The sequence below is a fragment of the Lichenostomus cassidix genome, chromosome 6, assembly GCF_008360975.1.
Source record: "Lichenostomus cassidix isolate B80296 chromosome 6, HeHo_3.0, whole genome shotgun sequence".
In the NCBI taxonomy this organism is placed as follows: Eukaryota; Metazoa; Chordata; class Aves; order Passeriformes; family Meliphagidae; genus Lichenostomus; species Lichenostomus cassidix.
This window is the reverse complement of record NC_139487.1, coordinates 7,287,020-7,312,886: the sequence shown is the minus strand read 5'-3', so window position 1 is coordinate 7,312,886 and position 25,867 is coordinate 7,287,020. Positions and strand designations below refer to the sequence as shown.

The 25,867-nt window shown below is 36.1% G+C and overlaps 1 protein-coding gene across 4 annotated transcripts in view; it reads left to right on the top strand.

Moving 5' to 3' along the window:
• Nucleotides 1-25,867, top strand: part of ATRNL1 (attractin like 1) — a 431,564-nt gene that overhangs the window by 83,996 nt on the left and 321,701 nt on the right. For all 4 annotated transcript variants that reach the window (XM_085064762.1, XM_085064761.1, XM_085064764.1 and 1 more), the window contains exons 11-18: nt 1,080-1,164; nt 2,967-3,175; nt 5,403-5,521; nt 10,821-10,953; nt 12,227-12,408; nt 20,061-20,274; nt 20,951-21,139; nt 24,645-24,863. In XM_085064762.1, the coding sequence (XP_084920888.1) occupies nt 1,080-1,164; nt 2,967-3,175; nt 5,403-5,521; nt 10,821-10,953; nt 12,227-12,408; nt 20,061-20,274; nt 20,951-21,139; nt 24,645-24,863 (1,350 nt within the window). The remainder of the gene's footprint in view (nt 1-1,079; nt 1,165-2,966; nt 3,176-5,402; nt 5,522-10,820; nt 10,954-12,226; nt 12,409-20,060; nt 20,275-20,950; nt 21,140-24,644; nt 24,864-25,867) is intronic.

The following is a 25,867-nucleotide window of genomic DNA, read 5'->3' as shown; positions in this document are numbered from 1 at the left end:
TGTGCTGAGCAAATAGGTCCTTTTTTATTTTTGTCTTGGTGTCCAAATTGATAGCTTTGCCACTGCTCTAAAATAAAGTGTCTATGTATATGTAAATAAAGCCATGCTTTTATTTGGATTAAATTTGAGAGGCCTCTTTCCCTTCAACTCCTTTTCAGCTTTAGCTGTAATGCTTATCTTTGTGGGTGTAGATTGTTTTTTAATGAGAAAACTTTCATATTAGGGTTACAATTTTCCTGCAAGTTTGCCCTACCTGTCTCCAAAACCTGTTATGATGACAAATTGTGGGAATGTTTTGCTTACTCTGTAGAAAAGTACTTTCCTTACTCCATTTTAAAGGGATTTTGTGAAGTTTCAAGCTGTAGTTGCTCCCCATTTCTTTTACTGTGGCATTTGAATGTTTGAAGTCAGTAAAGTTTAAGCAGGAAATAATGGAGAAAGGACTAATTGTTCTAAAGAACTAAAATCCCAGTCAGGAAAGAAAAATGAAATCACACTGAAACATTTGTGTACAGCAGTTCTGAAAGAAATGTGCTTGAATAATTAATTTGATGTGGAGATACTGATACAACATTCCTCTCAAATATGTGGAAATTAATTAGAAGCATACTCAAATCAAGATACCAAAAGTAAGACAATAATGAGATGGGTTGCACAGCTGGAGGAGTGATAGTTTATCTTCGAACACTTTAGAAAAAAACTAAGTTCATTGCCATACATGTTCCATGAAATACTTACAGATTGAAATCCTTCAGCTAATTTGAGAGCATGTAAACATTAGTGAAATATTACTGATCCCTTGATAACAATGATGGCAGTGCTTCTTGCTGTGAGTGTTGAAACTGGCTGTGAAGGCAGACAACTGTATGTGTAATAAAGTGACACTTTTATGAATGTTCAGTGGTCTTGATAAATGTCAGGATAGATCACTGTTGCTGACAGGTTCTTGGAGCATCTACTCACAAATGTACGAAGGAGTACCTGTTGATTTATCCTTGAGCAGTTAAAATACAGTTCACATGTGTTCTGCTGAAAACTTTTCAAATTATGTGATATATGCTTGGTTTTTTGTCTTTCAGCTTGTGATGAATGGAAGATTTTACCAAAACCTAATCTGCATCGAGATGTCAACAGATTTGGTCACACTGCTGTTGTCAGCAATGGGTAAATGAAGTGTCTCTTAAATTTTCCTTGTCATTTTCCTGAAGTAAAGAACTGTATCAGAAGTCACACTCACGTGAAGTATGGTTCAATAACATAGAACTGATGTAATTCATTAAAAGGAAAAGTAGTGCTCATCAGGGTTTTTATTTGTCTTAGATAATCAGTACAGCTAATCCCCAATCTGCCAGACTGCGGGAACTCTTTAATGACATTTTTGGTGAATATTCCAGTGTACTGAGGTGTTTTCTCATTATTGTGAGCTGCATTGAATTTGATATTTGGTACCAACTATAATCCTCACTTAGGTATGATGGGAGAAATCTTTTTCCCTTTCCAGGAAGCTACAATTACTTGTTCTTTTACAATCATAAAATACCCATGTAACTAAAATTTGCTGGGAAAAAGGGAGGATTTTGATGATACTGATACAGTTATCATCTTTAACTGCTTGAAGGAGGAAGAACCTGCCAGCACCTAGACAATATTGAATTATATTGCTTATCCTCTAGAAAATGTAGCATTCTTTCATGTTGTGTAGAGCTCAGTAAAGCTTCATCATCTAGAAACAGGAGATGGAATGGATCTGGAGTTTTTTGGATTTGGTGGCTAAACTCTCTGCTTCTTTTGTCCCAACTTAAAGATAAAATTGTAGAATGAGCATCTCCTTGTTACTGGAAAAGATGTAGAAAACAGTAGTCGAGTGTAAAGAAATGTGTACTGTTTTGCTTGTGTCAGTTTTACTTTTTCTGGTTGTCAAAAACTTTAACTGGCCAAACATCAGAAGTTGCAGTGTTGTAGATTATTGTACCTCTTCTGCATTATTCATTACACTGATAAAGTCAGTACTTAAGTATTTGTGTGTAACTTATGGATCCTCTGTAGAAGGATCCTATGTAGGTCGGAAATGAAGTAATGAGTAGTACTACAAATAAGAGTGTGACTGCTTTTAACAAAAATAGCACTAAATTGTAAGTATGTACACAGAGCACTTGACATTAATCAATGAACACATTTATTTATTAGGAGAAAATTGCTTGGAATTAATGAATTCAGCAACTGATGGTTTTTCATTATGATTTGTGTATTTTATGACATCTAAGCCATGTCTGATACTTTGAGAACCATCACTTTCAATGAATTCAAAATGCCCATTTTTTTTTTTTTAAGAACTTAGTGGCATTTTTGGTAGGGTCTTAGGTACCAAAAAACTGCAATACAAGATACTCTGCAGATTTCTGCGATTGGTAACTCTGTGGTTAATTCAGTTTTAGAAGTATATCATACAACAAAGATGCAGGTTTTCCATTACTGTCTTTTACCCAAGACTCTTAGTTTTAAATGAGAAGGATGAGAGCTCTGGTCTAGTCTTTTGGTTCCTGTGTCAGCACCTACTGCACCAGAAATGTTACCAAAAAGAAATATCCATCTTGCCAATTGTTGCTGGCTGTCTTTGAAATCTTCTTCAAGAAAAATGTTGTTTTCTGCAGGCGAGTATGTCATGCTCTGTTCTCATTATCTAATTGCAAAAATGAGTAAATTCTTCTAAAGTTCTTCATTCTTCCAGACATTTGGGATATGCCATTGCCTAATACATACAGCACAGTGAGATTTCAGCAATTATTTTGTTAATCTAAACTTCCAGAGAGGAATAAATTGAAAAAGTAATCAATAAAGGAACTCTGACAGAATCTTTATTAGAGAAAGATGAAGATTTTTTTTTGTAATATTATGTGGGTTTTTAATTGTATATCAAGAAAATGTGTCTACAATAACAGGTATATTTACTTGCTGTTTCCCAATAGGTCCATGTATATATTTGGGGGTTTTTCAAGTGTCCTATTGAATGATATCCTTGTATACAAGCCTCCAAACTGTGAAGCATTCAGGGATGAAGAGCTGTGCAAAAATGCCCGTCCAGGAATAAGGTGTCTGTGGAACAAGAAACATTGTGAATCTTGGGAATCTGGACATGCTAATAACATCCTTAGAGCAAAATGTCCTAAGAAAACAGGTAAGTGAATTCTAGTCTTTGTGTCAGGCTTGCAGTGCAATGTGGGAGATGAGGCAGGCAAGCCCCAAATGACCCCCAAAGAAGTACCCAGGAACTAGTAACTTCACTGGAGTATTTCAGACTGGTCCTCTCTGAGAACACCCTTATAGACTAATTTTTAAAAATCATTCAGTTGAGGAATCCTTTTGTATTTTACAAGCAGGCAAGTAGGTGCAAAAGTGCACAAGGTGCTGAGGGAAAGCAGAGCAGCAGTGGGAGCACAAATGAGCACTGCAGGTGAACCTGCTGTTAGGGGCACATGGCACTGTCACACCTGAATGTACCAATAAGAGGGGAAAGCATCACTGCCTCAAGCAGACTGCCTGTCAAACAGAACCTCTTGTACACACGAATATAGTACAGGCACAGCTGGGGAAAAACCTCAGGCAAACAAGCCCTTTGCAGCATGTCAGATGGGTTCAAGTTTGTCATATGAATTTCTCTGTGGCGTTGTGACGGCTGTGTTGTTTGAAACAGCAGTTTGCTGTTATGAATAACTGTTCCAACCTATTCCTAAGCATTTGGGCTTGTCACAGATAAATAGCTTGTGAAACTGTTGTTCTTCTATGTCACATGAACAGAATATTTATCCCTGCTACATGCACCTACTATTTTTTGCTGTGCATCTTTCCTTTCAGCACAGTGTAAAATTGCTTCCCAAACTTTGGCTGTGTGCTGTGTGTACAAACTGCCATGCAATTAAACTGCCAGTCTGTGTTTAATGTTTGTTGAAAAGTTACTAGCAGAGCTATTAATCAACACTTCAAGACATTTTATTTTTCTCATAGCTTTTACTTGTTTCTCGACTGGCTATAAAGTTACAAACTCAAAAAAAAAAAAAAACCAAAAAAAAGGTACATGATATAACAAAAGTGTTTTCCAGGTTCAGTTTCTGGAAAATGGCTTTTGTACAGTTTCAGAACATTTAGAGATCTACGATCTAGAAAGTTTCATCTATATATAAAAAAGAAAAACATCTTGTGGCATTAAATTCAAAAGTAATACAGGTGAAAGTGGATATTTTAAAAAGCTGATCATAGCAACAGGTGTTTATAAAAGCCAAACAAAACAAAGCACAGACAAGCTGAAGGAAAATAAAAAAGTTAGAGCAGTTTCTAAAGTACAGGTGCTGCAGTGGAAATAAACTACAACTCCACTTGCAAGAGATGAGGTCTGTGGAATTCCAGTTCCAAACAAATTGAGTGAACAGCACGGTTTCACTGCTGTCAAATTCTTCCAGTTTTAAGTGGTAATTTTTTGCCAAAAGCCAATCTTTCATATATTCTTTTACATTACTTGGCTCAACTGTTACCTGGTCGAGAGTATCATCTAAGAAACTGCTGATGGTCAATGTTAAAGGATAAGCAAAAATCATAGTGGTTTTCTAAAGATCAGTTCTTGGATGACAGGACTTCCCTGGCAAGAGAATCTTTTGAACTTGCATGAACCTGAAGTTAAAGGAGGCAAACCAAACAGGAATAAAACACAGTAATCAGTGGAGATTGTACAAATTCTCTTTTTTTGGGTTATGGTGATTTTTAAAACCTCTGCCTCCTTTAAACAGAAGTAATAATTTGTGTCCTAAATTATTGTCAATAATCTAAAATTTAGTCCAAGTCCCATTATTTAGAATTTAATGTTAACTCTTTTTCAAATACTTTTTGTAGAGAAAGCACAGAACTGTAACTTAGCAATCATTATTAGGTTTATAAATTCTTTACAAAGATTTAAAATACCCATGTGTTGCTGATATCTTAGATTTTTTTTTTTTACTGTTATCTTCTTGTCTTCTTGCAAAGCTATCTAATATTTTTATCAGAATCCTCTACCTTAAGAGAATCTTTTTTCTGTGTTAAAGGAGTGAGGAAAAAGCAGTTGAAAAAACTTCTTTACAAGAATTTTTTATAAGAATTTTTACATTGTGCTAAGAGAGCTGGTATGCTGTGAATCAGTGAATATTCCTTTAGCTGATACGAGCCTTACAAACCTTCAAATAGAGTTGTTTCTAAAGGAATTTTTAAAGGAGTAAATCCCATTAACTGAATAGAATTAATTTCCTACAGTATCCTAAACCCTTATGACCGGCTAGAGTTCAAATGAAGGATGCAACAGAAAGAGCTCTAATCAAGTGTTTAAAACGTGGTGTTTTCTCCTTCCTTGGGATGTTTCTCTCTGGTTTGTGTGGCAGCTGCTGCAGACGACAGATGTTACCGGTACGCCGACTGCGCCAGCTGCACCGCCAACACCAACGGCTGCCAGTGGTGTGACGACAAGAAGTGCATTTCAGCAAACAGTAACTGCAGCATGGTGAGTCCTCACAAATCTGAGTGTGGTATCGGTGCTGCTCCTTCTCTAGGTTTAGTAGTCTAATAGTTGATTGATTTGAGCACAAATGAACTCCTTTGCCAGGCTTTTGAAGTTAAAATGTTGCAGAAGGCAGAGTTGGACAGCAGCAAAAAAAAAATCCAGTTCAGGGTAAAGAAAGTATTCTTTAGGGTTGTGTTAGCCTACTGCATGTTTCTTAAGACAAATACTGTTATCCTCTAATTAATGACATTTGAGAAGTCACGGAGTTGTTATTAACTTGGATTTTTTGCATGTGGTGTGCAGTACACAGGCAGAAACCATGCAATCCCATCAAGGGTGGCTGTTCAGTTTTTTCCCTTTCAAACAGGACCAGGCCAGTCTCATTAGTCATGGTCTTCTGATCATTGATATCATAAAAATGGTTTTCTTTGTCATGGAGTCACTTGTCATCTCATTAAAAGAATATGAGCTTCTGTAACCACGAGATTAACTGCCTTGTGATGATTTGGTTCTGATCTTTTTAAGTACAGGCAATCAGATCACATAGATTCATGCAAGTTTATAGTTGTCTCTTTTTAATATTGCTTAGTGCCATGTTTTATATTTTATGTTGTTGTTCACCAGCTGCTGCATCTTTTGCTTGTTCATTTGATTTTTGACAAGCTTATAATAGTATTTTAGCTTTATAAATTTTGTCTCCTTATACTTTCCAACTATCCACAGACACCTAGCTGTACTTCAGATCAAAATCCTTTCTTTATACACTTCCATTAGTAAAAGTATCTTGCTCTCTGACTTGAACCTGATGCAAATCAATCTTGTTCTCCAGACAGACAAATTAAGGTGTGAGTTTGATTGACTGTGACTCAAATCTTGCCCATTCAGAGTGAGCACAGCCAGCTCTAATCACTGGCATTTGTAGCTAGTCACTGCTAATAAAAGCAATGCAGACACAAATTCATCAGTAGCCACGTTATAAGTCTGTCAGAGGGATTTCATGTTCCAGGCACTAATGGTTAGTTTCCTTTGTGATCTTCAAGGGCCCTTCTTTTCCTGACACATTGTTCTTTATTAGGTGCTAATTTTCTAACCGTGGTTTTCAACTCCTGAGCAAGGAATAGTTGCTAAGGAGCAGAGCATCTTCATTCCTAATAAATGATCCCTAATAAATGTGGAGCACTGGGTATTTTAGCACAAGCTTCTCGGTTCAGTGTCCTTCTTTGACAACCTTTCATGACTGAGATTGTCAGCTTAATTAGCAAACGATGCACCAGTCTTTTCTGTATCATTTCCTGTCTTTTATTTAGGGTTTGAAGTGAATAGCAAAGGCTGTTAGTGTAGTTACTGAAGAATGGGATGGCGAAAATTCATCAAAATGATTTCTGAAAAGTGGTGCTGTCCTAAATGGAAGGTGGCTATTGCAAAATTAGTCTATTGGCTGTGAGATGATGGAGGCAGAATTTTGCAGCTTCAATATAAACCCACCAAAATAGCATCAATAGAATGGCACCATGTGGAAAACCAGAATGGATCAGGCTGATTATCCATTTTCATAGACTGCTACTTCTGGGCTAAGCCCACAAATGAAAATGTTGTGACAGCACTGTGATGGTAATATGGGATAACAAGCTGTAGACTTAGAAATATCACAAGGAGTCCCATTTTTGCAGCTGTACGAAGGCCTTGATTTATGACTTAGATCATAGAACTCCAGATGAGACGGACAATAACGTTTTAGAATCTGCTGCTTTTGCCTCATGGAAACTGACAAGTTGACTAAAGATGTGCTATCAACCAGTTTGGCATTGGCCTCATGGTCACTGATATCTGCAAAGCAGGGCCTACTCTGCTGACTGGAGGGCCTGTAAAATATGAACATTTCCCTGAAATAACGGTTTGGACAGATGGACGTCATGAATAGTGCTAATGCCTTGGTGCTGCACACGTACCTGCCTGTGCTCAGCCTCTGATGTGAGCTAGAACATCAACAGGACACTGCATTCCACTGCTCTGCAGACTCATGGATCATCAGGATATATGTCATATATGTCATATATATCATGCTCTTACCTGATGTCATTGCAGGCAGAGGCTTGTGATGCCTGGTCAGTCTGGATCTGCTTAATCTGTTTATGAAACTGTATTCACTCTCTGTGTCTGCACATAAAATGCCTTATCTTGCATCCTGTGAAAATGATACTCCCTCGTTGCTGATTATGTTGTGCAGAAAACTGACTATATTTATATTTTGTAATGGAAACAAGTCTTATTAAAAAAAAAAAGAAAAGGCTTTGTGGGAGAGATTAATTTCATTTTAGATTGCTACACCTGTGCAAGATGTCATTTTTCATGAGGTAGTCCCATGGAAGAGTAAGCTCCTCCTCAGGGAGGAGCCATCCCATGAGGATGTATCTTTTTGTACTCTACCAAAAATCTTTTTGTACTTTACCAAATAAAATGGTAAATTGCTAGAGAGGGCTGACCGATTGCAAAAAATGCAATTTTCTTTGCTGAGAAAGACCAGAGAGAGACTGAATTTTAGAGTAAAAAAATCTACTTTGTCAATTTTGTTCTGTTTCAAAAGAGAAAAAAAGAATTGATAAAGTGCCAGAGAACCCTAATATATTGAGGCAGAGCTGAATTGTTATGTTTCTGCCTCCGCCCAGTATTGCAAATTTAAAAGCATCATTGCCTTCAGAATCTCCAAGGGGTGGCATGTTCCTACAAAAGGGACACATTTCCTCTCTGAGACCAGCCACACTCTTGTCTTTTTTTAATGTTTGCATCGCTTCCAGAAAGTTCCCTCTTTCATGATGGGAGTCCTTGGATGATACATGAATAACAATAAAAGTAATCATGGCAATCTGCCTACATTTGAGGAATTCAAAGAACAGTCAAGAGGAAATGTATGAAGTAGTAGAAGGAAATATGAATAGAATCAAATTTATCTTGGAGAAAAAAAAATTATGACTAGGAAGTACCCAGTAGCTAGGTTTGGGAGTAGTTTCAGGGAAATAGTAGCAAATCTATAAATTAATAATTTACATCTAGACTAGGCGAACTAGACAAGGTTATACTGTTAACCTGAAAAATTCCAAGAGGAGGAAAGAGGTACATAATTTAATAGCAATTTCTGAAATTCTAAGATAAACTGCTGTAGTATTTTCGTTCTCCAGTAAATATCAAGAAAATCAGTTCATAAGTCGATCTATATACCACCATATCAGGATCAGTACTTAAAAAAATCTAAGTGAATCAGACATGAGGGAGGCTTTATACATAACATGATTTACTCATAGTTTTGTGTGTAAACATTATAAATATCCTACAGCAATATAGAACTTCTGTAACAGATGGACTGTCATCTTTCTGAATTTCATTGGGTTTGGTAGCTTAAGTTATAACCTTAATATTGTGTTAATATGAATTACCTATTGGATTCACATCTACATTGAACTAATGAGATTTTCAAGCAAGCAGTGTTTAAATTGGATTTAAGGGAAATAAATGTTGGGAATAAGGGAATACAACAAAGAACATTATTATAGAATAGTCACTGGTACTTTGAATTTTATTTTAAACATTAAATAACCAGCACACAACAAGCTTCATGATTAGAAAGTAATAGAACAAATATCTTGGTTTAGTTGGAAAATTGTAATCTGTATGCAATATCACTGAAGAGTATATAATTTAAAAAAGAAATCTGAATGCTTAAGGGTATGTCAAAATGAAGTGTTAAAAGTGAGTATTAGTTGAGCTATTGTAAATGAGCAGATGGTGGTTACTTGTGCTCTGAAATTCTCTTTAAAGCATCTCTAAGGCACTTTTGCGAATATGCTTCATGACTGAGTGGAACTAAATGTGGGTTTGTAGCAAAGTTTTTTTGTGCTTTACTATTTGGATGCATTTATTGCCCTAGATAGACAGTCTGTTACTTGCTGGCATTGCCTTTGGCTCTGTTTCCTACTGTGGTGTAGATGCCTTCTCCTAGATCTGCTTCTCTGGTCCTTTTTACTTCACAATAGCCTTTGCCTTTCCTATAGGATAGTAAAACGTGAGGACCTTTTATTATAAATTTACTGGTAGGCACCTGATCCAATAAAGGCAAAAAATTAAAATAAAATCCCTCAACAACAGTGTTCTTTAGCAGGAATGGAGCTGGTTCTGTATGAGATTGAGAATTCATGTTAAAAAATGCTATTTCAGGACTTAAAAAAATAGAAAGAGAAGGAGACAGCTCACCTTCCCTCTGCCCTATCACTGTCCATATTCCAGTACCAACCACTGTGTAACTTACTGTCATGCTGTCCCTTTATAAGTTGTTTAATCATACTCCAGGAGACTATTAAAAAGGAAAGCAATGAAAATTGTCAATAAATCATGCATTTGCTATCCAAGTGCAAGCCATTTTTGCTGCCATGTGTTAATTTAATCTTTTGTTGTTTAAGAGAGACAAGACTTGTTAGAGTTTGACAAGAGGGACTTCCAGAAGTCCCTTCCAATCTCAGCCACTCTGTGGTTCTGGGAATATAAACCTGTCTTGCACTAGGACTGACTTTTAATTATTACCTTGAAATTAAGTTGGTAGAGAGAGCCTTATAGGTGAGCTGATGAATTGGCTGAGGATTTAGAGCAGTTCATCAAATAAGGTATCAATACAATGTCTTAATTAAAAGTACTATGCAGAGGGAAGATTTGTATTCAAAATGTCTAAATTGGAAGAACTCAATTTTCAAGGAAAAAACCCAAACACCGACCAAACCCAATAAAACCCCCCAGGTAATAATTCCTTCAGTGTTTACTGCTTTTCTTGTGCACTAAGGAACCAAAGGAGTTTTATGTCATGTGTAGAGCATATTCTTACACCTTCAGTAAGTTATATGTAATTATTTTGCACCTTGTGCCATTTTTTATGTCCTGTTTCACTATTTTACTTGCTTTAACCTGCATAGGATGAAATAATTTAGTGAGAGTATAACCTTTAACTGTCTAAGAAATAGAAATTTAGTTTAGTTGTTTAAGCTCTGCCTGCTCCTTGTACAGGGAATTGGCCTCTTCAGTTTGACACTCATAGTTGTGTAGAACAAGTGGGGTGATTTGTGCTCCAGAGATGCTTTTTTTATTCGCTGCAAGTGCTAAAGGATACTAGACAAAGAGGTTAAATTCAGCCTAGCTTTTAGGTGCCCAGCCCATGACTTTCTGGGAGGGATCCACCTGCTCTGTATTTCAGTTTTGACTTCTGTGTTTTTCATAGACGTATGCTTGAGATGCTGCTTTGTCTGTTCAATTTTTGCAGTCGGTTAAAAACTACACGAAGTGTCATGTGAGGAATGAGCAGATCTGCAATAAACTGACGAGCTGCAAGAGCTGCTCCCTGCACCTGAACTGCCAGTGGGACCAGCGGCAGCAGGAGTGCCAGGCACTACCTGGTAAGGTGGCACTGCTGCTCTCAGCTGGCTTCAAAACAGAATAAATCTCCTCTGTTCTCTGGGAAAGTTTGTTCACTGAGCAGAGTTTGTTTTATTTGTGCTCCCTCATCTTGCCTGTCTGTGCCTGTCCAGGTGAACCCAGCTATGACTACACCACTGACTGGGGTATCAGGGATGCCTTTAATCTCGTTAGGGGAGGTGATGAAATTAGTGAAGGCATAATGACAGGTAGCTCTGCACAAGCCATTGATGAGCTCTGGCCTGTGGGGATCACAGAGTGCAGACCTGAATTGCCGTCCTGAGGCTTCCACTGTTACATAAGCACTGACACTGTTACTTTGCTAGCTGGGGTTTTACCTTGTAAGTTATAATTCAATTATACTTCAATTTTCCTGTGCAGATAGGGCCCAAGATCTGGTTTCTTGATGGTCTAACACTGGTACTACTATGAAAGCAGTGAATATTAAAATGGTAATATGAAACATTCTCAGAAGGTGACTGTTAACGTGCTGAAATAGTATTTATTCTGTAATTTATATTCATAACTACATATATGCAGTTAGGTGTCAGAACCCTTTCCATTTGATCTTTATGCCCAGATGAAGTTAATGAACACATTTTTCTTTCACAGAGATGATTCATTAAATAACTTGCATCAATTTATTCTGTGCAGTTCTAAACTGTATTTGTGTAATCTTTGTAAAGATTGACTGTAACAGTTGCTCTTACTTATCTTTTAATAGTTGTCTGAGTAGTGCTGTAAAATGTTGAAGAGAAATATTTTCTGAGATTTTATCTGAATTTTCTGTCAACTGGATTGCATTAGTATTTAGGCAAATATAAATGGAAAGCTATGGTAAAACAAGGATAGTGTAAAGCTGTGATTTCTTAATTCCAGGACAATTGTTTTCAGATTTTGAAATTTACATGACATTTAAGTAAAAGGAGTTGTTAAAACTATTATTTATGTACATAATCTCATATTAATATTTAGTTGTGCTCACTTTTGAGTAGAAGGAAGAAATAGTGACATAAAAATATTGTGCTGAATCTTAGCATATATCTTATATTTAAGTTCTTAGAAGTTTCTTTCCATAAAAATACTATTCTGTATGATGATACTTGGTATTTCAGAATTTATGTGATGTGAAAAGGGAAACTGGGTGTGGGATGCATTTTGATTTATGATCTCAGGAAGATAAAATTTAGACTCCCTTGGGTTTTTTAAAAGTTTTTTTTAAAATCATCTTTAACTGTATGCTTTTTGCACCAGCTCATCTGTGTGGAGAAAGATGGAATCACATTGGAGATGCTTGCCTCCACATAAATTCCAGTCGGGAAAGCTATGACAATGCCAAACTCTATTGCTACAATTTAAGTGGAAATCTTGCCTCATTAACAACCTCAAAAGAAGTGGAATTTGTTCTGGATGAAATACAGAAGTACACACTTCAGGTAACTTGAGTAACTTAATTGATGCTTATGTGAAATAAATTTGCTTTGGGAAATCCAATTTAGGGTTTTGTCCAAAAGAGAGGGAAGTTTATGCCTTCAAAGAAATGTGACACAGTGCTAAAGACTGGTATAAGTGATGTGTAGGCTGTTAAGGAAATCTCATATTTAAAATTAATGACACAGCAGTTCCCAAGGTTTCTCCTTACAAGATTTAAATGTTAAAATTTACTGCTTACTTGGAAGAGAGTATTTGCTCAAGAGAATGGCTGGAACACTGATTTTGTGTCCTGGTTTTGGCTGTGGCAGAGTTAATTCTGAAATTCAACACAGGCAAAGGCAGGGTCCAGCAATGGGAGGAGTAACTCCATGCAGCAGTACAGATGTGAACTTCTCCAGAAAAGCCAAATTCCTCTGAGCTGCTATGTGGCATCAAAGGGTCACAGAGAAGCTGCACTATTTGTGAAGCATATAGAAATTCCCTGCACAGCAGCACTGGAATTAGCTGGTGCTCATTAGCTTTCTTTAATAATGTTGGGGGGAGGGAGAGAGAGAGCTGAAAACTCTTCCCATGCCTCTGGCAAATGCAGCAAGCTTCCGCCAGAATATTCCTTAGAAAAGTGATCCATATTACTTTTGTTAACTGGGGGACAATAGAGGGAAGATTAATTACCTGTCCCTCGGTGGTCAGGTTCAATTTTTTAGCAGTTAAATATTCAAATGGTTGTTGCTGTGTTTAAACATCACTGATTAAAGTCCGTGAAATATAAGAATGCTCAGAAATGTGAAACCCAGCAGTGTACACTCAGATGGGATGTTTTAGCAGAATAAGATTCCATCACAAGCAAATTAGTTCTTAGCAAGGGACATTTTTGGATGTGTGTATTTAGTTTTGTAGAACATGTGGCACTTCTTTGTATAAAATACTCAAATTTTTAAGTAGTTTAGGATTTTACAGTTACAAGAAAATGAAAGATAATTGTGGATAATAATGAAAGCTTATATCAAACTAATGTGTGATTTATGAAGCTGTTATGTTGCAGATGAATTGAGATAATTCAAAGGAAATAGCAGTTAAGGATTGCCTTTATGCTACACTGAATCTGAGAGCAAGAGGTTAGGGACTTATATGGTGGACAAAATATGCTATCATCCTTTTTAGCATTCCATTTCAAAATGCAGAATAGGTTATGTACTTAAGGTTTTTTGTTTTTTCCCAAATAAATGTAGGATCTGAACAGAGAAATTATTTTTACTAGAAAGACACTTTTTTCCTATTTTTTGCTCATAAAGGAGAGAGAAAAATAATTCCATGTCAGAAGTTATTTTCTGGTATTGCACTTACTACAGCCTTGAAACACATTCTGTCTGTCCAGTCTTTGATATGAGTTAACATTGAAAATGTAATTGAAACAAAACCAAGAAAATCATGTTGGCAACACAATTGCTACGGTTATTTATTTTGCCACTTCTTTTTCTTTTTGTTTTCCTTTCCCCTGATTCCTATTAAAATACTGCACAGGATGCCTTCAAATCTAATAATGAGTGAATAGTGTTGATGTGACTGATTTTCCCTGACTGGCTTGAGGTGTAGCTGAGAAATAGCTTTTATAAGTATTTGGAAGCAAGATTTTTCTTACCTTTCAGAGCCTAGAACTTCTGCAAGGTGACATCCTGCTGAGCATATCTTTATTTAAATGAAGTATATCCTGAGCCAATGTGGTGATGTAAATTTGAGATATCTCAAATACAGCTTAAGCAATTGTAGACAAATATATACACTTTAAAAGTCTGTCTTGGGTCAAACAATCATTCAGCTGTCAGAACCTCTAATGAAATTCTGCCATGAATTATCCTGGTGTTTTCAGTGGCATTTAGGAAAAAAAAAAAAGATTTTTCATTCATATCATCTGTCTGTCCAGCTGCATTTATTCAGTATGAGACAGCCTAAATATCTTATCAGGTGCGACAGGCTCTCTGAAACTTCTTGATCTTTTTTTGTCTGCCTTTTCCTCTCAAACTGCAATCATAATGATTTAAAAAGTGAGATTTCATTTTAGATGGCTTGTTTCTGTAACAGGTGATGGTGTGGAGTTCACAAATGGAGTCAGAGCAGCTGTAAGGTGAACACCATGGCTTTAATCTCTATTATCTGTGGTAGAGTTTGACTTGTGTAGTTAATGTTGAAGGCTTTAAAATCTTTACCTGGAAAAAAGAAGATTTCAGTTTTACCTGAAACCAAAAAACTTTTCAGGATTAATGAATGTGTCAGAGCAACATTTGGAAATAAGAGTATGATTCTGACTTTATCTCTGTGTTATTTGGTATTTGTATGCTGAGAAAAGTAACTTCAGTAGCTGTTGTGTACTTTACAAACTGTTAAAGTAGTGTCAGTAAATATTCCAGCCTGGAAAAGCACTATTTATTGTTCATAGAAACATGATGTGACTTTGTAAATTGTCTCCTCATACACAAAGTCCTTCTTCTGGGACAAGTTTGGGACAATTTCTTTATTGTTTAGAATTATATGTTTATATGTGTAGAGTAATACATTGATGCTTTGGAAAGATTCAGAGGGAGGAGGCTGCCATTGTCTCCACACCCTGTCCAGATCTCATTGTGGATAAATAATTTCTCTGAATCCCAATACTAAACAGGAAATCCATAGGTTGCCTTTTAAAGGATGAGGAAGCAGGTTCATTTGGTACTAAAGAAATGGACAAAACAAAGATCTGTGTGGTGTGAGGTCAAAACAATGTTGAATTTGCAGATGTATTTTGAAATTATCCCCTGTAGTTTAAAGTCTAGTTTGTATTGTTCATTAAAATAAATTAAATTGTGTTGGAGAATGCGAAAATAAACACAATGGATAGGCTGCAGATTCCCACACTAAAGAAAAAAAGGACACTTGATATTCTTTTCTTACATGCTTTTATTGACCTAGTAAGCAAAATATCAAAATATTATGAAAGGGAAGATTTGAGTTTCTTTGCAAAATAGATTTAACAGCAATGTGAGGTTAATTAACTGTTCCTGCTAATATTCAAATGTTGTATATTCATTTAAAAGTGCAATTAGCTCACTTGGGAGTTTGCTTGCAACAGTGGGATTTAACTAAAAATAATAATTTTCTAGTTAGCATGCAATAAATTCTGAGAAGATTTAGTTTTGGTGTAGTAAGCACAAACAAAGAAGAGAACAGTTTTACACAATGCCTTTCATTATAGAAACTGTTAGCAACTTTTCCTTTGACTCACTGCTTACTTACAAGGCTAAGCATCTTTTTATAAATTACACTTGAGTGTAGGTTGCAGTTAATTAGTGAGCTTTGCATAGCAATGTTATTCCTTGTTAGCTCAAAGTATTCTCTGAGGGCTCTATGCTTTTGTGGTTTTGTAATGTCTGTGATTGTGGTGAAGTTGACATCTACTCTTGGCTTCTGAGTTACTCTCTTTACTACAGTTTCTACCAGTCCCGCTTTCCTATTGTGGTTTTGGAGGTCTAATAAATTATTTTAGCACTTTTGTCTCCATTTCATAGTTGTTGCATTGACTGTCCATTAGTTCACCTCTAGTTTAACTGTCTTCCTACATTTAGGATGAGGGAACTCACTTTGGATACCTGAGTAGAGAAAGCAAATTTCCCCCCAAAATTGTCCCTTACAAAGAAGAAACTCAAGTCTTAGTGGCGTATTACCCATAATTTCTGTAGATGGAAACTGGGGAAGTTCTATTTTTTTCAGTTTGCCAGATTGTACATTTCTTTAAACCAATGGGACTACAGAAAAATGAAAAGAGTAGGAGAATTAAGTGTTCTCCTGACCTAATGCATGACTCTGACTACTAATTGCATCTAGATTTCATCATGTGTGTCTAACACATACTGAGCCATAACTCCTGAATTTTGCTTCTACTGCTTAAGATGTGTCATTCACTGGGTAAATGTTTACAAAATATGAAATGTGCTGGTATCTGGCATAGTCAGAATTGATGCATATTTAAGCAATGAAAACCCAAGCACTGCATCTGCATGGAATGCATGATTTCTCTTCTTAGAGCTGCTATTTGCAGGAAGCAGGTTTTTTGTTCAAAATGTTGTAGAAAAGAGGCAAATTAACTGCCAGCCTTCCCCAAACTGTGAATGTTGTAGAAATATGGGTAGTGAGAGGTCGTAGTCTTTTCAAAGTTTAATTGTATATTTTATCCTAGAGCAACAAATCAGGGCGTTCAAACAGTCCTTGACAAGTTCCTTGAATTTTGTTTATAAAGTGTTGTGAGGCACACAATAGAAAAAGAAACATAAGGGTACTATATGCTTTCAGGACAATTTCAGATCCAAAATGAAATGGATTTAAGTAAAGGTGGAGATAAATTTTTGAAAGAGATATATAATTCCTCAGTAATTTGCATAATTAAGGAACAGGGGAGATTTTTGAGCCTCAGTGGTAATTGGCTATTCAATAAAGGTAGTCTTGCTCACTTCACTCATCTGCAAATTATTCAGCCCTCATTAGTTTAGTGCTGATGTAGCAGTAATACCTGAAAAAATATGTCCTGAGTAGAAGTGATCCCTTTCACTTTGGATCTCAAAGCAACTTAATCTGATTTAAATTCTTTGAGTAAACAGTGGATTTCACATGAACCATCAGCTTTCCAGTTAAGGTTACACAATTTTCCTTTCTAACATAGTTCCGTAATTACTATTTAAAAATGAATTAAAATTGAGTGATTGAGAATAAGAGAAGAACATACTTTTGAAGTTATTAGAGATCAGTATTTAATAGATTCCTGTAATGGCTAAAAGTTGGCCTTATGTTCAGCTTAACAGGACTGTAGATGAGATGATGTTCTATTGGTATGTATTGTATGATTGCAATTTTTTTGTTCCTCTGTCAGATGAAAATAAAGCCTTGCCCAGCAATTTTTCTCAGAATTTAATAATTCTGAAATATTTTCTAACTTAAAGGTTGATATGGATGGGAGGACAAATATATTCTAGGCATGATTCAAAAATTTTAAACAGAGTATTGGGATAAAGCTATGCAATATTTCTCAAGATATATTTCATGATATTCTCCATTGCAATGATAATAACGCCCATGACAATATTTTCCAAGATGGATTCAATCACCTGCTATGTACTGCATTGCTTTGTTTTTTTTTGTTTTATTTTTTAAACTGATAACCTGCCTAGAATGCTTTCATGTGAGCTTGTTGTGTTGTTGGTGGTATTGTTTTAAAATTAATTGTATGTAAACTATCAAAGGAGTTTTTATAGATATGTCTAGGTAGATAGATAGAAAGAACAAGTCTTCAGAACTGTCTGAGGGGTAATGTTCTTCCCACTTACATGTTGAGTAAAGATCACCTGAACTTCCAATAAAGGAGTTGATTTGCACTGTATTTTTCACTCATCTGGTTTAGTAACAAATATTCTTGGAGAAGCCTGGGAGCTGGAATCTTGCATCAGCAAGTTCTGGTTCCAGAGAACTGGCTTTCCCATTTCCTTCCTGTCTGATCCTCTTCAGAAGCATCTTTGGCAAGATATTCAAAGTAAAGGAATCAGTTTTCTACATTACATTTCTACATTTTGCGCAATAAATGAAACAACCGTAGAGTTCAAGTGAAGGATGTTAAACTCTCATTATTTCTCAAGCCTGAAGAAGAAACAACACATTTGAAGTCCCTGAGTTGCTTCAAGTACTTTGAGATTCCCAGCTGTTATGACTGAACCTTTCATCAGTTTGAGGGATAATTTATACTAGATTTATGCCTTTAAAAAAAAAAAAAAAATAGTTTGACGGCCACAGAGCCCTGGTGACTGCAGGTGTTTCATGTGGGGAATCACTTGAATGTGCTCACCATGACTTGATTTTTCCTGTTGGCTTCCATGCAGTGCAACAGCAATCACTTTTGGTGATAAACTTTGATGATATCCCCACACAGTCTCTGCTATTGCCAGCAGTCTTCACCTGTGGCCCACCACATGACAGAATTGATGCCACATAATTGAATATTAATGTTAAGCACATCACTGGAGCATTTGGGAGGCCTTCCTTGGATAATCTGTGTTTGGCATCCTAACAGCATGGCCAGAGCAGCCTAAGTGTTCCTGCAAGGTCACAGCTTTGATGGTGTGTATTTGATAACACTCATCAGCCTTTGGGTCTGTGTTTTGATGTCTTATCTCAGCAAAGAGCCAAAGATGGTGCATATGGAATTTGAGATGCCTGACAGGATGACTGTGAGCTGTCCAGATAGTACAGCTATTAGGAATGATTATGACTATGATATGTGTTGCTTTTGCTGGAAGTCTTTCATTTCAGGGATGCTGCTTTTATCTCCTATGGCTGCTTTGGTTTTCATGATTCTCCTTGGGACTTTGTCATCATTAAAGAGATTCCAAGACAGTCTCCTACTCAGACAGAAGAATTTATTACCAAATATTGCTGCTGCACTGTCAGTTTTCATTATTGGCTAGCATGCTTTTTCACCATAGCTGGAATAGAATCCCTGTTTTTTATATACTGATGCTGAGGCCAAATTATTTGGCAGTGCAACTGAAATAGTCTGTAATATGTTGAAGATTCTCTTGGCTGGAATCCCTCAATCCCAAAGTAGGCATGCAGGGTTGGTTTATGTGTGTGTTTGTCAGCAATTTATCCTGCCTAAGCCCCTGGCATTATTTTATATGTGCTTGGTGTGCACACTCAGCATCTACAGAGAGCTGTCTAGACATATGTGTAGATAGCTAAGGTTTTTGGATGCATGTGGACCGTGTACATAAACAGCAATCTAGGCAACCAAACAGCAAATAAGACAACAGATGTATTATCTACCATTTTCCAGATGCCCAAGTTCCACTTTTACTGCTTGCATTGTATTTTTTCTGGTATCCAGAGTATGTGAGTCCTTACAGACACCTGGAAAGTTGGTCACTGTGGGTAGCAGTGAAGTTATGAAGCAGATACAGAAGTAAGACACAAAGTGGGCAGTGGCATATTTGCTGAATGTTCTTGTTGCTGTTCAGGAGTCTCCCAGAACACATCGCTGCTTATGGAATGGAACATTTCTTAGTCATTGTCTTCTTTATCCGTATCAGCAGTACTGACTTCAGAGGAGGGAATATTTATCCTGTCTTTTTCCCTGAACTTTGTTTTCTATGAATTGCTCTTAAATTATGTGTATTTCGTTATCCACATTGGCCTAGCAATTAGTAATCGGACAATAGCCACTGGGAAAAAAACCAAAAAATTTCACAGAATCACAGAAAGAACTAGTTTGGAAAAGACCTTGAAAATCATTGCATCCAACCTAAGACCTAACACCTCCTCATCAACTAAACCATGGCATTATGACCATTTGACCTGTGTAAAATAATGGAAATCAGAATTGTCTTCAAACAGGGCAGGTTTTTAGTAGAAGAGAAGCATTATATGGAGTGGAGTTTTTGTTGGGGTTTTTGGGGATGTTCAGCAAGATAAAACAATTAAGATAAAAACTGTATGGACAATGATGAGAAGGTATGGTGAGATAAGAACATGGTGAATTCTGAAAATGTGAAGTTGTTGCTCTTGAGCTATTCTTTGAAAAGTTTTATCAAAACAAAAAGCATTTTAAATAATTCTCTCCCATTTGTTCTATTCTCATCCACAGAAAATTTCACCCTGGGTGGGTTTGCGCAAGATCAACATCTCCTACTGGGGCTGGGATGACATGTCTCCTTTCACAAACACAACCCTGCAGTGGCTCCCTGGAGAGCCCAACGACTCTGGCTTCTGTGCCTACCTGGAGAGAGCAGAGGTGGCAGGTCTGAAGGCAAATCCCTGCACTGCCATGGCAGATGGCCTTGTGTGTGAAAAACCTGTTGGTAAGGAGCCTCTTACCCCCAGTTACTGATGCTGTCATGAATAACAAACTTTGGGGTTTCATTTGCCTAAGAGGATTTTGGGAAAATTTGGATTAAATAATTACAAATATATTTTTTTAAAATTTTTTTTTACTGTAGCTGTAATCTAGAAATAAATAATGTTCCTAAAGCAGCAGATATTTATTTGAGAATTAGTTCTCGTGGCTTATTTTGCATTACACCAGAAATTTTATAATTTGCCTCCAAATCAGTAGTAGTTTATGATAACAGTAGCTGTAACCACATGTGGAGATATTAAAAAATGCTGATGCTTTCTTTCTGAATCTTGCTGAACATTAGTGAATATTTTAAAGGTGTAAAAGACTGACAAATCCAAAATTCTAGTTTCTGTCTTTTAGGTTTGTTTCTGTATAAAGTTTGCTGTGACAGTCACTTGACCATTCAAGTTAACATAAATAAAAGTGGACTCTGTAGTATGAGTCATGGTGAGTTTTACATATTAGGTTTTGTAAAATACTGTATTTATATACAGAAACACAAATTTGGATCACATTATTTATAGCTAATTAAAGAAGCAGCCACTCAAACAGGAATTTTTCTAATGGAGCACACAATGAATGAAAAAGCAGATTTGAACTTGTGATCAAAATGATCAATATTTGTGATCCTTCTGCAGTCAGTCCCAACCAGAATGCCAGGCCCTGCAAGAAGCCATGCTCCCTGAGGACAACCTGCTCCAACTGCACGAGCAATGGCATGGAATGCATGTGGTGCAGCAGCACCAAGCGGTGTGTGGATTCCAATGCCTACATCATCTCCTTCCCATACGGACAGTGTCTGGAGTGGCAAACTGCCACCTGCTCCCGTGAGTATCTGAGGGAATGGTTTTCTTTCTAAATATGTTGTTAGATTTTTTTTTCCCACTCAAAAGAGCTGAGTGGAATTCAGCACATTCACTAGAGAGAAAAAGATTTTCAAGTGAATGACCTTATGTAGCTACTAATATGAGCAGTCAATGCTGAATATGTATTTCCTAGATACAGATGAAATGCTGGCAGTTCTTTGATGATGAAATATATTTAATCTTTTGAAACTGTAAAAAGTATTTATTGCTTTCAGATAAAATGATGATGATTGTTTGTATGACCTGTGTTAGTGTGCCAAACAATTAAACGATAGTAAATAAGTTCTTGATGAGTCTGTAACACTGATATAGTTAAATCTTAGGAGAGGAAAAGAGCTGTATGTACCAGGCCACTGCATATCTGGGTTAAAGGCAAAATAAGGCACAGGAAAGCTTTTCTTTCAGGCTAAATTGACCAAGATCTTGTATTCCTCTAATTGAGATTTCTTCTTCATCCTTAAAAAACATAGAATGTAATGAACCAGTACCATATTGAGTTTTTGTGGTAAACCTTTCATCTTAGTAAAGTTGAAGTATTAATCCAGGTTCTAGTGTCCAGGATCAGTGTAATAGGTAATAGGAACAGTTAATCTCTTGACAGTATGTTTGTAATAATAATTCTGTAGTTATATAAAGGTTTCTCTCTCATAACCATTCACAGAACTTTTTTCTTCCTCTTCTATATAGGAATCAATTTTGCAACTTATAAAATATTGATAGTGAGTTGTGGCAGAACATAAATAGATTGCAAATCTGGAGATAAAATTGACAGAATACCACATGAATGATGCTTATGTTTTTAAACTAGCAGATATTATGTCAGCCTGAACTTTCAATTCAGTTTTTCTGTTTGTGTAGTGTTGGCACATCACGTTGATTCAATTTGTTTGGAGAACATAAGGAATTGTTTTTAATTTGATTGTCATTTTTGTCAGGTCTATAAAAATTTATATTAAATATGGCAAAAGGGATTTGCTATACACCAGTTCAACATTATGTAAAGGCAATTTTGTATGAAAATGTATTTGCTATTCAACAAATTAGAAAAAAACCAAGATTCTGTGTGTGTAAGCAGTTTTCCCAGAGTTTTGTAGCATCAGATATTTTGCATTTAAACAGGAAAATGTGTGTTCAAATGAAGCATGGCTCAGACATTGTTTTAGTCTAAACCACTTGAAAAATATATTAGGTAGATACATCATTATTGCTGCCAAAGTAATGAAGTATTAAGTGGATTCCCTTATCAGGTGTTTCTGCTTAACTTGAGGAATGGACTGTAATGATGCCTTTGAAAAAAATCCTCCTTGTTTTGAGAATTTTACTTTTTATTTTGAATGCCTGATTTCTGAATTATTGGATGTTTGAAGAAATAACTTCAGACAAGCACGTTTTAGGATTTAAAATGCAAAAACTATAACAACTGAGGACTTCACATTTATGTTCACAGCTTGGAATTAAAATGAGGAATGCTGTTTTATTGGTGACATATTGTCATTTTAATACCTACTTGCGAAAAACTTGCATTTCCACTCTTCCCTACATCTTCCATCCATTATGACTTTTGATTGAATAGCTGACAGTTGAACAATCTTGGACCACCTCTAGAATTTCAAAGAAAACAAAATTGCTGCTTGAATATCCCCTTCTTCCATCAATAATTGCTTCTCAGCTCTCTTCAGCTTTTCAGCTGAATGCCACTACAGAGAATAGCTGAGGATTTTCACTTTTGGTTCTGTTTTATCTTGCGTGAAGATAGTGCAGCTGATACTTTAGAGCTTTATAAATAGCAGCAAGAGTATAAATAGCAGCGTGAGATTTGTTTGGATTGTTTACAGTGCATCTCTGAAAGGCCAAGCCAGCCAGTGCAGAATGTTGGGCTTTATTTTTCTGCTGATCTTCTAATGTATTCAAAAGCCCAAATTTGTATCATTCAGTTTTAGCTCTGATGGTTTAAAACTGATTTTTCACGTTTGACAATTTGCAACAACAGTTGGCCTTTTCCCGCCTCTGCTTTTTTCTATATTTGGGAAACTTGAAATGTTTTCTCCTGTTTGGATCCTTCCAAGTCTAATGAAGAGCTCTTGCTTCAGCCTTCTGGGCTGTTAAAATCCTTTCGAGATTCACTCAGATTTTTCACTGCCTGTTTTCCCGATATCTGCAGGTGTCTTTAGACTATGCTGTATTCTTTATTTTTGCAGCTTTCATTTTTTGAAAACAATTTTAATAGTTGCTGAAGTCAGAGGAGCTAGCTTTGTTCTGCTCTTTGGTAATTTAGTTAGTAATGAAATCATTTTGCTTAGTAGTCTTTTTGTGGACCAGAGGAATCCAGGTAGCTGTGAGCATTATTTGGATGCAGTGTCCTGGCTGCAGCTGAGCCAAACTGAGAGGTTACCCTCATGTAGAAGCCATTTGAGTGTCCTTCAAAATAACTCTGAATCTTTAAATTACTTTCTTCTTTTTAAAAAGGAACTCAGATAATTCTGGCTTTGTGGCAGAAGCTTGCGTTCATGTGCGTTTTTAAAATTTAATTTTGAAAGCTTATAAAGTTAATGTGAGAAGAGACAGAGACCCATAGTGATCAATGTTTGAATGAGTCTGCTGTTAATTTGATTCAGTGTTACAGCAGTAATTAAAAAAACTAAGATGTATCAGAAAAAGCTTAGAGAAGCTTGGGAGCTTTAATGGTGTTCCTGAAGTTACTAAAATGTTAATTTCTTATTAATAAAAAATGACAGTAACTTCAGAATAGGGATTTTATTTGGTTCTAAACAGATTTAAAATATGAGAAAGACCATTTAATTATTTTAAAGAATATAGTATAAAGGATCCATGGGAAGATTTGAATTTTAGAATGCAATTTAAAAAATGAAACCTGAATAACTGATGAGAATCTTAAGATATAGCTAATTGAAATGGCACTGCATTATGACTTGTAGCTTGAGATGTGTGGTATGCTAGCTTGGGTCAAAAGTTGTATACAAGAAGACTAAGTCATATTTGTAGCTGAATACTCAGGTGAGATCCAGGGGTCCTTTATGCCCAAAACAGTTTTTGCATTGAATTGAATGACCCTGTGTTTTTTTAATATTTATAAATATTATCACTCTTATTTGGTTTATTGACCTTGTTGAATTCTAGACTTTTCCTGTTGGAATGACTGTTTATCTCAATTAAATAGGTAATAAATACATTATATATCAATAATAAGTAAAGAATTTATATTTCCTTGTGTGTCTGATTAAGATGTGCAATATTTTGTTCTGCTTCATTATCTTTGTTGATTTGAAATCTTTATTGTTGCACGGTGGTGTAACAAACACCTGCCGTGTGTTTCGTGATCTCCAAGGAAGTACAACTTTTAAGGAAAACCGTTGTAAAATCCTAATACCTTATTTAAAAAAACACAAAGCAAACAAAGAAAAATCCTCAAAACGCTTGCATTAATATTGTATTTCATGTCCTAAAGCTCAAAACTGCTCTGGCCTGAGGACGTGTGGGCAGTGCCTGGAGCAGCCAGGCTGTGGATGGTGCAACGATCCCAGCAACACTGGCAAAGGACAGTGCTTGGAAGGCTCCTCTAGAGGACCCATGAAGCCTGTCGGTGCTCACTCCACTGAAATGGTGCTTGATGCTGCTCTTTGCCCAAAAGAAAAGAATTATGAGTGGTCTTTTATCCAGTGTCCAGGTAAGGTCTGCTTCCATTCCTTCTTATAGGTGAAATGAGAGTTTAAGTACACCAAAATTATGTAATTTTTCTAAGTAATGCAAATAGCGTTTTCATGAAAGATTTGTTTTTTCCAAAATATTTCCTAGATGTAGAGCTTGTTAGTCTCTGTCTACTGAACACAAATGTGCTTCCTGTCATGTATGCTCACATGTGAAATGTAATGTCAGTAGTTTAACCAAACTTGTCATTTAATTGTAAATGAGTTTTCACCCACCCTATTCCACCATTTTTAAAAAATCCAAGTATATGAATTTTCTTCAGCTCTTGCTTTCTTCTGGCTTCTGTACCCATCAAAGAGTGGAAGTGGGGAGAAATTATCCGTAGGAAACTGCTGATGGGTAGAAGTTTACCTCCTGCTCATGCCAAATCCAGCTGGCTGTGGGAATGGGGAGCTTCAAAATACCTGAGCTGTGCTTCCAGTCAGCCTTTTAGACATTCAGACATCCAGCAGTCATTTGCAATAAATAATACAGTTTAAAAGACAGCTTGAAACTTTTTAAAAAAAGTTTTTAGAATAAATAGTGTAACAGTGCTAAAGTTATTTTTCCAGGAAATATTCTACTGCTGCTAATTTTGGAAGCTGGAACTTCTTTAGTGTCAGTACTTTTATGGGTACATGCAGCTATGTTTGCTTTCCTGGCTGCTTTTTTTGTCTGTCTGTATGCATATATATAGAGAGAGATTTTTTTTTTTTGTGTTTTAGAATAATGAAATGAAATGTAAAACCAAGTGAACACAGTTGAATATTTTGAGTTAAAGAAAAAAAAAAAATTATTCAAATAATCCAATATAATTTCCTGAACAAAGAAGCCTCTACTACTTTCCTGGAAACAATAGAATGACGTTCTGTTGTATTATTCAGTCTGTATGTTAATATAAATATATGTTGATAAGTGCTTTGTTAACTTTTCAGTACAATGCATAGTTTCTACCACTCGTGAAATTATAATGGATAAAAATAT